Consider the following 12,158-nt stretch of genomic DNA (forward strand, 5'->3'; position numbering starts at 1 on the left):
CCGTGTCAAGTGTTTCATCTTTCAGATTTCCAACAGCATTTTTATATTTTATAGCAGTCCCCCGTCCAACGGCCAGCAGAGGGGTTCAGGATGACTGCTGAAACTAGTCACTGAGAAGAACTTGCAAGTAAGCATTTAAAGCATTGTACCGTGTACACTACTGTGTCTTGTGCATGTGACAAACTTTGATTTGATTTATTTGTGCAACACTAGTTTTCCAGAACAGTGTTCTGACTATAATTCATAAGAATTAGCCAATTGTAATTGACACAGTGGCATAAAAGGGATTCAGGAACCTTATGTTTGCAAGTCAGAATTCAATATTTAAATCGAAAGAACGTGATACAATGTCTCGGGTACTCCAAGTACTTTTATTTGACACGTGCCTTTGCTGAAAACAAACTGCTTTTGGCATGTCAGAGTAGAAACAATACAATGTGTTTGCAGATGAAGATCAATGACAGTGAAGGCCTTTATTTTACAGTATTGGCATATTTGTTTAAAACAGTTGCAGGCCAGCTTTCAATTTGCTGATATCATTGTGTGTCCAGAGAAGCCCATCCGTGGTGACTCTGTGTGGCATTGAGACACTGGAGAGATTAAGAGAAACATTACTGATCAGATTAAGTACAATTGCTTCGTGATGGTTGATCTATTACTTACTCATACTTCTATGGATGCCTTTGATTTATAGTATAACTTTTATTTTCTTGTTTCTTACCCTGCATGCACATTGTGCTGAGTGGCATTCTCCATTTCCACCTGCTGGTCAAACACCATAATGGTAGAGAAGTTATCTACCATTAGGCAGGAAGGGTCCTCTGACTGGCCTGGAACTTTCCCAAGAGGATAGTTCTTCCACTGGACTTTGTCTAAACCGGTGAGAAAACAAACCTATTTAGATCAAATGTCATATTCTAATGAAATTGTGGAATCAGATAATCAGATTCATGTTCTTCAAATTTGCATGACAACTGAACTGACCTGTGCAAACTTGCCAGGGAGAACCCCTGAGTTCCGCGGCCCTCTCGGCCAGGACATCTGGGCTCAGGTGCTCTTGGAAGTCGTCGGTCCTCTCTGGCAGGGCCTTGCGTGGGTCAGATACGGTTCCTGGGTGCATCATGTGGACCTGGCGTCTGGACTGCAGCCGCAGCCTCTCATGCAGGCTCTCTAGGGTGTAGATACCGCTAGGCTGGCCTGAGTGCTCCATGGAAGGATCACACCCCGAGTCTGCCCCCTGGGTGTAGATACTGCTCAGTCTGAGTAGCTTCCGTCGGGTGTCCAAAGGCATCGGGTGCTCCATGTCCTCCAGGATCCTGAAAGTTCATTTTAGTCATTATGTTTGAAAATGACTTAAAGTTTGATATTTCATAAGCTGGTACAGCGCAGTAGAGAATACAGTAAGTGAGGTGTGTACATAATGAAGTCGCTTACTGCTGGAGCAGGTGAGGTGTGGCCACGCAGGGAGCATTCAGACATGCTGCAAGGAGTTGCTGCCACCTCAGCTGGATGCGTTTCATAAAGATCTTGTCCTTCAGTCTGGCCTTCCTCTGGATTTTTGATTCATAATGGTATTCATTCTCTGTAGAAACAAAATTCATCCGCATCAGTAAATCAGGTAAATCCGGCACAGTTTTGTATTTAAATTGAGTTATTTTATTATTGGGGTAGAAAATGATCGTACTGTTGGCGTTGCAGAGGATGACCTCAGAAATCCACCCAGCGATGTAGAAGGATCTGTGTTTCTGGTCGTCTTCAGAGAGCTGCTGCAGCTCAACAAACAGTTTCTCCAGGAGGAGATGAATGAAGAGCTGAGAGTTGAGATCCTTCAGGAGGGGCAGCCAGAAACGCAGGACAACTCGGGGAAGGTGGGGAGCAGTGGGGTCTGCATCATCTTCAAAAACAAAGACATTCTAGTCAGTCAGGTAAGTGTGTATGGCTTACAGCATTTTTGACATGTCCCCAGTCTTACAACATCCGTTAATAAATAAAATCAACATGGGATTTACACACAGATTTATTTTAAGAAATGTATTGGGAGGAAATCTACCTAATCTCAGTTTTACCTGAGGTGTCGACACTAAGTGACACCAGTTGTTCAATGGTTGGAACCATGAATCCATCCTCCACCAATGCATCTATTAGTATTTCACTATGTGGGAAAAAAGAACAATGAGGTCCCAGAGCTTTGCCATTTCAATAACGTTATTCTTGTAAAATACAATCTGATTCAGTTTATGGATTTGACAATCACTGCAATACCAATAAATGTGTTAACTGACCTAGACTCTAGTGCAAAGTGCTTGATCTGGGCAAGGATCCAGCTCATGTCTGCAGAGGGTTCTGGCCACAAGCTCATCTGTTTGTCCTCCTCTAGAAATCCTTCAAACGTCTAAACAAAAGAAAAGAGCAATGACGACCAAGCTCACAATTCATGTTTTGGGACCAAAAGTACAGCCCATACAATTTGGAAAAGTGAAGTATCGTCTTTCATTGCTGTTTCACACACATGCCACCTGATTGCATCCACCCTACCCCTCAACACAACTTACTGGCATTATAGTGAAAGGCTGGGATAAGTATACCACCATATGCATTGCTGGCAGTAGAGAAGAAAACCCAATTACTCTAGATGCCCATCTTGAGAGGCCCTCATTTATAGCTGTAGAAGAGAAGATGCTGTGCAGACTAGAGAACAGATGTCTTCACCCTCTAATATGGTGGGTTGAGTTGAGTGTGCCAGTCTCACAATAATAGGAAAATTATTACGTGGTTATAAATTATGTGATTAAATGTTCTTTCTTGAGGACTTCCCACAATAACCATATCGTCCTTGATGTTGATTATGCATGATTCACATACGTTTCTGACGTGCATGGCATACATACCGTGCAAATAAACCTAACAATCCTGCTGTTAATTTCACAAATCAATACATAAATGTAACAAACAAAAGGCAAAGGTTAAGGCGGCGGGGGGGCGGGCGTGTAAATACCTGAAACTGCTCCTTTTCGAAAGATATCAATAACTCTCGTGCCTTCTCTGAAAAGAGAAAAAAAAAAGCATCTCAGTAAACAAACTGACAGTCATGTTTTAAATACCTTTTGAAAATCTAACTGGGGAATAAGCGGAGTCTAAAGCGTTCAAATGTTTCCAACTTACTGTAGGATTCAATTTCTTTTTGTCTGGTGATGAGCTCATCCTCCTGCCTCTGAAGCTCCTCTTCCCCATCCTCCCCCTCTGACTGGGAGTCCCAGTTCTCAGCCAGCCCACTGCCCAGCTGCCTGGACCAGTACTCCTGCTGAAGCCACTCCAGCACAAACTTACAACCTGCAACATAGAAAAGACATCAAGTCAACTAAAGAGTAAGATCACTGCAGAAAGTACAAAGTCACAATGGCAAGTAGGAATGATATATCATATTGTTTTTGAGGATGAGGATAAAAACCCATGGTCTCTGAGATGATCATTCTTAAAAGATAAATAAATCAGTGTTTGTTCATGATCATGCTCACCCTTGCGACACCATTTCAAGGTAGGGAGCTTGCGATGGGTAATGTCATGTCTGAGGTTTACAATCCACTCAGGGATTTTCAACTGTTAAAAAATCCATTAGAATAAAAACATGTATTTATTATTCCATCACCTGCATAGCGGGGTCCCCCAGATGAGATGATCATTTGATGAGTAGGGAGCATTTAGAGGAAAATGTAATATTATATTTAATAATCATAATGACGCAAGATGATATATATATATTTTTCAATTACTCACATTGCTGGCTAGCCTTCTGAGGGGACGAGCAACTTTCCCCTGCTGACGCTCTGTGATTAAGTTGACAAACCTATTATTGAGAAAAACATCAAACAAGCCAATAAAGAGGAGACAGTAAACATTTATTTTATATAAATATATAACAAAAGTGTCAATCTGACACATGGAGCTATATCCCATTGAGTCTGCACAGAACTGCCAGGACCTAGGATCAAATGGAGACCCTGAAGTTGTTTAAATCCTGTATCTCTTGACACATTCACAAAAATAGTAATGGCCTCTAAACCTTCAAGCTGCATACTGGACCCTATTTCAACTAAACTACTGAAAGAGCTACTTCCTGTGCTTTGCCCTCCTATGTTGAACATAATAAATGGCTCCCTATCCTCCGGATGTGTACCAAACTCACTAAAAGTGGCAGTAATAAAGCCTCTCTTGAAAAAGCCAAACCCTGACCCAGAATTATTATATATATTTTTTTACTTTCAGCCTATTTCGAATCTCCCATTCCTCAAAAAAAATATAAAATAATCTGTTGCGCAGCAACTCACTGCCTTCCTGAAGACAAATAATGTATACACAACACTTCAGTCTGGTTTTAGATCCCATCATAGTACTGAGACTGAAGGTGATAAATTACCTTTTAAATGGCATCAGAATCTGTCCTCGTGCTCCTAGACCTTAGTGCTGCTTTTGACACCATCGATCACCACATTATTTTGGAGAGATTGGAAACCCTAATTGGTCTACACGGACAGGTTCTTCCCTGGTTTAGATCTTATCTGTCGTAAAGATATCAGTTTGTCTCTGTGGATGGTTTGTCCTCTGACAAATCAATTGTAAGTTTCGGTGTTCCTCAAGGTTCCATTTTAGGACCACTATTGTTTTCACTATATATTCTACCTCTTGGTGATGTCATTCGGAAACACAACGTCAACTTTCACTGCTATGCGGACGACACAGCTGTACATTTCGATGAAACATGGTGAAGGCCCAAAATTGCCTACTCTGGAAGCCTGTGTTTCAGACATAAGGAAGTGGATGGCGGCAAATGTTTCACTTTTATACTCTGACAAAACAGAAATGCTAGTTCTAGGTCCCAAGAAACAAAGATCTGCTGTTGGATCTGACAATTAATCTTGATGGTTATACAATTGTCTCAAATAAAAAAACTTTGGCATTACTCTGGACCCTGATCTCTCCTTTGACGAACACATCAATAATATTTCAAGGACAGATTTCTTCCCATCTTCGTAACATTGCAGAAATCCAACTTTTTTGTCCAAAAATGATGCAGTAATCTAGAAGTGACAAAAGCATGGATTAGCTTTTTTGCAACGCTCTACTCTCCGGCTACCCGGATAAAGCACAAAATAAACTTAAGTTAGTGCTAAACATGGCTGCTAGAATCTTGTGTAGAACCCAAAAATTGGATCATATTACTCCAGTGCTAGCGTCTCTACACTGGTGTCCTGTTAAGGGCTGATTTCAAGGTTTTACTGCTAACCTACAAAACATTACATGGGCTGCTCCTCCCAATCTCTCCGATTTGGTCCTGCCGTACATACCTACACGTACGCTACGGTCACAAGACGCAGGCCTCCTTATTGAGTCAGAGGGGTTGGGTTAAATGCGGAAGACACATTTCAGTTGAATGCATTCAGTTGTACAACTGACTAGTATCCCCCTTTCCCTTCCCCTTTATTGTCCCTAGAATTTCTAAGCAAACAGCTGGAGGCAGGGCTTTCTCTTATAGAGCTCCATTTTTATGGAATGGTCTGCCTATCCATCTTTACTGAAGACTCATCTCTTCAGTAGGTCCTATGATTGAGTGTGGTCTGGGCCAGGGGTGCAAAGGTGAACGGCAAGGCACTGGAGCGACGAACCGCCCTTGCTGTCTTGCCTGGCCAGCTCCCCTCTCTCCACTGGGACTCTCTGCCTCTGACCCTATTACGGTGGCTGAGTCACTGGCTTACTAGTGCTCTTCCATGCCGTCCCTAGGAGGGGTGCGTCACTTGAGTGGGTTGAGTCACTGACGTGATCTTCCTGTCCGGTTTTGCGCTCGTGCGGTGGAGGAGATCTTTGTGGGCTATACTCAGCCTAGTCTCTGGGTAGTAAGTTGGTGGTCTGTTGATATCCCTCTAGTGGTGTGGGGGCTGTGCTTTGGCAAAGTGGGTGGGGTTATATCCTGCCTGGTTGGCCCTGTCCGGGGGTATCGTCGGACGGGGCCACAGTGTCCCCCGACCCAGCCTCCAGTATCTATGCTGCAATCGTCTATGTGTCCCGGGGGGCTAGGGTCAGTCTGGTATATCTGGTGTAATTCTCCTGTCTTATCTGGTGTCTTGTGGAAATGTAGATATGCTCCCTCTAATTCTCTCTCCCTCCCCTCCCGGAGGACCTGAGCCAAGGACCATGCCTCAGGACAACCTGGCCTGATGACTCGCGGCTATCCCCAGTCCACCTGGTCGTGGTGCTAATCCAGTTTCAACTGTTCTGCCTGCGGCTATGGAACCCTGACCTGTTCACCGGATGTGCTACCTTGTCCCGGACCTGCTGTTTTCGACGCTCTCTACCGCACCTTCTGTCTCGACCTCTGAATGCTCGGCTATGAAAAGCCAACTGCCCATCTTAATCTTTTATTTTTATTGGCCAGTCTGAGATCTGGCTTTTTCTTTGCAACTCTGCCTAGAAGGTCAGCATCCCGGAGTCGCCTCTTCACTGTTGACGTTGAGACTGGTGTTTTGCGGGTACTATTTAATAACCTGCCAGTTGAGGACCTGTGAGGCGTCTGTTTCTCAAACTGTAATCGAACCCACAATTGCTGATGCTCCAGATACTCAACTAGTCTCAAGTAGGCCAGTTTTATTGCTTCTTTAAAAATCAGCACAACAGTTTTCAGCTGTGCTAACATAATTGCAAAAGGGTTTTCTAATGATCAATTAGCCTTTTAAAATGATAAACTTGTATTAGCAAACACAACGTCCATTGGAACACAGGACTGATGGTTGCTGATAATGGGCCTCTGTATGCCTATGTAGATATTCCATTAAAAAATCAGCCGTTTCCAGCTACAATAGCCTTTACAACATTAACAATGTCTACACTGTATTTCTGATCAGTTTGTGGTCATTTTAAATGGACAATTTTTTTTGCTTTTCTTTAGAAAACAAGGACATTTCTAAGTGACCCAAAACGAGATATATATATATATATATATCTATCTATATATACATACATACATACATACATACACACACACACACACACATATATATATATATATATACACACACACATACAGTGAGGGAAAAAAGTATTTGATCCCCTGCTGATTTTGTACGTTTGCCCACTGACAAAGAAATGATCAGTCTATAATTTTAATGGTAGGTTTATTTGAACAGTGAGAGACAGAATAACAACAACAAAAATCCAGAAAAACACATGTCAAAAATGTTATAAATTGATTTGCATTTTAATGAGGGAAATAAGTATTTGACCCCCTCTCAATCAGAAAGATTTCTGGCTCCCAGGTGTCTTTTATGCAGGTAACAAACTGAGATTAGGAGCACACTCTTAAAGGGAGTGCTCCTAATCTCAGCTTGTTACCTGTATAAAAGACACCTGTCCACAGAAGCAATCAATCAGATTCCAAACTCTCCACCATGGCCAAGACCAAAGAGCTCTCCAAGGATGTCAGGGACAAGATTGTAGACCTACACAAGGCTGGAATGGGCTACAAGACCATCGCCAAGCAGCTTGGTGAGAAGGTGACAACAGTTGGTGCGATCATTCGCAAATGGAAGAAACACAAAATAACTGTCAATCTCCCTCAGCCTGGGGCTCCATGCAAGATCTCACCTCGTGGAGTTGCAATGATCATGAGAACGGTGAGGAATCAACCCAGAACTACACGGGAGGATCTTGTCAATGATCTCAAGACAGCTGGGACCATAGTCACCAAAAAACAATTGGTAACACACTACGCCGTGAAGGAATGAAATCCTGCAGCGCCCACAAGGTCCCCCTGCTCAAGAACGCACATATACAGGGCCGTCTGAAGTTTGCCAATGAATATCTGAATGATTCAGAGGAGAACTGGGTGAAAGTGTTGTGGTCAGATGAGACCAAAATCGAGCTCTTTGGCATCAACTCAACTCGCCGTGTTTGGAGGAGGAGGAATGCTGCCTATGACCCCAAGAACACCATCCCCACCGTCAAACATGGAGGTGGAAACATTATGCTTTGGGGGTGTTTTTCTGCTAAGGGAACAGGACAACTTCACTGCATCAAAGGGTCGATGGACGGCCATGTACCGTCAAATCTTGGGTGAGAACCTCCCTTCCTCAGCCAGGGCATTGAAAATGGGTTGTGGATGGGTATTCCAGCATGACAATGACCCAAAACAAACGGCCAAGGCAACAAAGGAGTGGCTCAAGAAGAGGCACATTAAGGTCCTGGAGTGGCCTAGCCAGTCTCCAGACCTTAATCCCATAGAAAATCTGTGGAGGGAGCTGAAGGTTCGAGTTGCCAAACGTCAGCCTCGAAACCTTAATGACTTGGAGAAGATCTGCAAAGAGGAGTGGGACAAAATCCCTCCTGAGATGTGTGCAAACCTGGTGGCCAACTACAAGAAACGTCTGACCTCTGATTGCCAACAAGGGTTTTGCCACCAAGTACTAAGTCATGTTTTGCAGAGGGGTCAAATACTTATTTCCCTCATTAAAATGCAAATCAATTAATAGCATTTTTTACATGCGTTTTTCTGGATTCTTTTGTTGTTATTCTGTCTCTCACTGTTCAATTAAACCTACCATTAAAATTATAGACTGATCATGTCTTTGTCAGTGGGCAAACGTACAAAATCAGCAGGGGATCAAATACTTTTTTCCCCTCACTGTATGTATGTATGTATGTATGTATGTATGTATGTGTATGTATGTATGTATGTATGTATGTATGTATGTATATATATATATATATATATATATATATATACACACACACACAACTGTGGAAAAAATTAAGAGACCACTGCACATTTTTCTTAAATCACCATCTCTACTTGTATGACAGCCATTCCATTCCCATGTCTGTTAAATTCCAACACAGGCACACCTCATTCTACTGAATTAGGTACTGATTAGGTGATCACCTGAACCAAATCTTATTTAACGAGAAAAAGTATAAAAACCACTGCTGTGGTCAACACTATGATCTTGCAATAGGACCAGCTGGATGGAAAAAACTGTGCTAATAGTACCTCAAAAGTAATATTAATCAAAAAATAACAATTGACCATGCCAAAAGAGTTGAAAAGGAAAGTTGAGTGAGGAAAAGAAGGGTTCAATTCTGGCTTTACTGGTAGAGGGTAAATGTAATACAGTGAGCGTCAGGTTGCTTCCATCCTTAAAATTTCAAAGACGGAGGTTCATAAGAACAAGGTCAAGCAGCAGACATTGGGGACAACAAAGCTACAGACTGGCAGAGGGCGAAAACAACTCTACTGACCGGGATGACCGCCAACTCATTCGAATGTCACTCAACAACCGTAGGATGACATCAAGTGACCTACAAAAAGAATGGCAAACGGCAGCTTGGGTGAAGTGCACGGCGAGGACGGTTCGAAACAGGCTCCTAGGGGCAGGGCTGAAGTCGTTCAAAGCTAGAAAAAAGCCCTTCATCAATGAGAAGCAAAGAAGAGCCAGGCTGAGGTTTGCAAAAGACCATAAGGATTGGACCGTAGAGGACTGGAGTAATGTCATCTTCTCTGATGAGTCCAATTTTCAGCTTTCCCAACACCTGGTCGTCTAATGGTTAGACGGAGACCTGGAGAGGTCTACAAGCCACAGTGTCTCGCATCCACTGTGAAATTTGGTGGAGGATCAGTGATGATCTTGGGGTGCTTCATCAAGGCTGGAATCGGGCAGATTTGTCTTTGTGAAGGACGCATGAATCAAGCCACGTACAAGGTTGTCCTGGAAGAAAACGTGCTTCTTTTTGCTCTGACATTGTTACCCAACTCTGAGGATTTGTTTTTCCAGCAGGACAATGCGCCATGCCACACAGCCAGGTCAATCAAGGTGTGGATGGAGGACCACCAGATCAAGACCCTGTCATGGCCAGCCCAATCTCCAGACCTGAACCCCATTGAAAACTTCTGGAATGTGATCAAGAGGAAGATGGATGGTCACAAGCCATGAAACAAAGCCGAGCTGCTTGAATCTTTGCGCCAAGAGTGGCATAAAGTCACCCAACATCAATGTGAAAGACTGGTGGAGAGCATGCCAAGACGCATGAAAGCTGTGATTGAAAATCAGGGTTATTCCACCAAATATTGATTTCTGAACTCTGCCTAAGTTAAAACATTAGTATTGTGTTGTTTAAAAATGAACATTAACTTATTTTCTTTGCATTATTCGAGGTCTGACAACAGTGCATCTTTTTTGTTATTTTGACCAGTTGTCATTTTCTGCAAATAAATGCTCTATATGACAATGTTTTTATTTGGAATTTGGGAGAAATGTTGTCAGTAGTTTATAGAATAAAACAAAAATGTTATTTTTACCCAAACACATACCTATAAATAGTAAAACCAGAGAAACTGATAATTTTGCAGTGGTCTCTTAATTTTTTCCACAGCATATATATACACACACACATCATTGATTGCAACAGTATGCTGCCATATGAGAAAATGTAACAATGAACCAGACTCGTATGAGAACATTTAAACATTAACAAAGCGATTCCAACCTCACGAGTGCTGTTCCATAAAGCAAGACCAGGTCGTCAGCGTCAAGTTTTCCTGATCTGTCAAGTATTTGACATCTGACCAGGTCTGCTGTGCTTTCTACGGCGATGGGAGTATTGTGGGCAAACCTGAAAAAAATAAATCAAATGATGTGATAATATTTTTCGTCCAGGAACCGCTGTTTGTTCACCGGAAAACAGCAGTGGTGTGCAACCTCACTTAAACACGAACTAACGTTAGCTACAAGCTAAGCTAACACCAACTATTCCGCGAATATCTAGCTAACAAAATAGTAATTATGCAACAGGATAACATTATCTGAAGATCAAATACGTGTATCCCTTACCTGCCCTTCCACGCCGATATTCTGTGTAATGCATACTTTTGTAAAGCACAATCCTTTGAGTACAGATACTCAAGCACCTGGTCCCATTCTGCTTTGCTGATCCATGCAACTACATGGCCCTTTTTCTCGGTTGTTTTTTTCTTCATATTTACCAGCTAAAGAAACGACAGGAAGACAAAACAGATTACGCTTTTTACCTAGTTAATTGAGCTATAATGCAAAACATGTAGTTACCTAACCAAAATGGGACGCTCCAATGCTAACCTGCCAACACCCTCCACAGACCAGAGTGGGGTCGGTTAAATGCAACACCAAGAAACAGATACCGCGCAGAAAGGTTCCGCCATTGCCGTTGCACCCGCCAAATTATAATGATATAAATAGAAAAAACTCAAAAATAATAAGCAAATATAACAGGTAAAATCATACAATTATGGTGTCTAATGTATTGTCATAGGCTCCTGTTGGGTGTTGCGCATGAATGTAGGCTATAGCCTTACTCAAAGATGGGCAACTGGCGGCCTGCTGCCCCCCTTTTGTAGGCCCGCAGATAAAATTAAAATAACATTTTGTTCGTAACTCAGTCGGGGTCTCTACTTACTGTTGAGCGTTAGAATAGTAGAATACACAAGGTGAAATTTCGAAATGTGTTTGTTGCATCAGCAGTTTTTCTCTTATGTCAGTCAATGACAGTCACTCAATTAGCCCATGTCAGCAAAACATTTTAGATTGGTAAATTCGTCTAGCCAGCTATCTAAACTTGTACTAATCATGGTCAAATTACCGACCAGGGAGCCCCCAATGATTTTGTTTGTCACTCTCACTCAGATACCATATTAAAAACGGCAAACATGTTCTCTACACCCTATGGCAAAATGTGTAGAATTACAGGAAATTAACTCTAAAACTATCTATTTTATTCTCTGCTGTCAAGTGGGGGGCTGCTAACATTTTGCGTAGGGCCCCCAAAGGGCTAGAGCGGCTCTGACTGGATGCGTTGGTATGGATGTGGGTATGCAGACCCTCGAGTCACTGCAGCCCCTTGAGTTCAGATTTGTTGTGGCCCACACCCCCATCAAAGTTGCCCATCCCTGGCCAAACTTATTGTGAATTATAGTTTGTCTTATGGACAGGCTACTTTTTTGTACAGTTTAGCTTACTGGTATCAAAATGTGCCTTATATTTGTATGCATAGTGACAGGCCTTTATAGTAGGGCTTGGCCTATCCTATTTCTGTAATTATTTCAGTAGCTGTCCATATACAGTAGGTTGTCCATGGGTCAGGGG

At 42.4% G+C, this 12,158-nt stretch overlaps 1 protein-coding gene across 3 annotated transcripts; it reads right to left on the reverse strand.

The window, feature by feature from the left end:
• Window positions 1–352: 352 nt before the first annotated feature.
• Window positions 353–11,220, reverse strand: las1l (LAS1 like ribosome biogenesis factor). 3 transcript variants are annotated; one of them, XM_041885908.1, is made up of 14 exons: window positions 11,136–11,220; window positions 10,872–11,026; window positions 10,528–10,653; window positions 3,775–3,844; window positions 3,516–3,597; window positions 3,163–3,330; window positions 2,996–3,042; window positions 2,283–2,392; window positions 2,067–2,152; window positions 1,685–1,894; window positions 1,435–1,582; window positions 985–1,316; window positions 722–872; window positions 353–590 (listed from the first exon to the last, which is right to left on the reverse strand). In XM_041885908.1, the coding sequence occupies exons 2-14, from the start codon at window positions 11,015–11,017 to the stop codon at window positions 500–502; spliced, it is 1,767 nt and encodes a 588-aa protein (XP_041741842.1). In that variant the 5' UTR covers window positions 11,018–11,026; window positions 11,136–11,220; the 3' UTR covers window positions 353–499. The 3 variants fall into 3 exon arrangements, with proteins under 3 accessions (XP_041741842.1, XP_041741841.1, XP_041741843.1); XM_041885907.1 differs by having other exon boundaries at window positions 11,106–11,175; XM_041885909.1 differs by having other exon boundaries at window positions 11,111–11,165.
• Between the last annotated feature and the right edge of the window lie 938 nt (window positions 11,221–12,158).

The sequence above is a fragment of the Coregonus clupeaformis genome, chromosome 9 (genome assembly GCF_020615455.1).
Source record: "Coregonus clupeaformis isolate EN_2021a chromosome 9, ASM2061545v1, whole genome shotgun sequence".
NCBI lineage: Eukaryota > Metazoa > Chordata > Actinopteri > Salmoniformes > Salmonidae > Coregonus > Coregonus clupeaformis.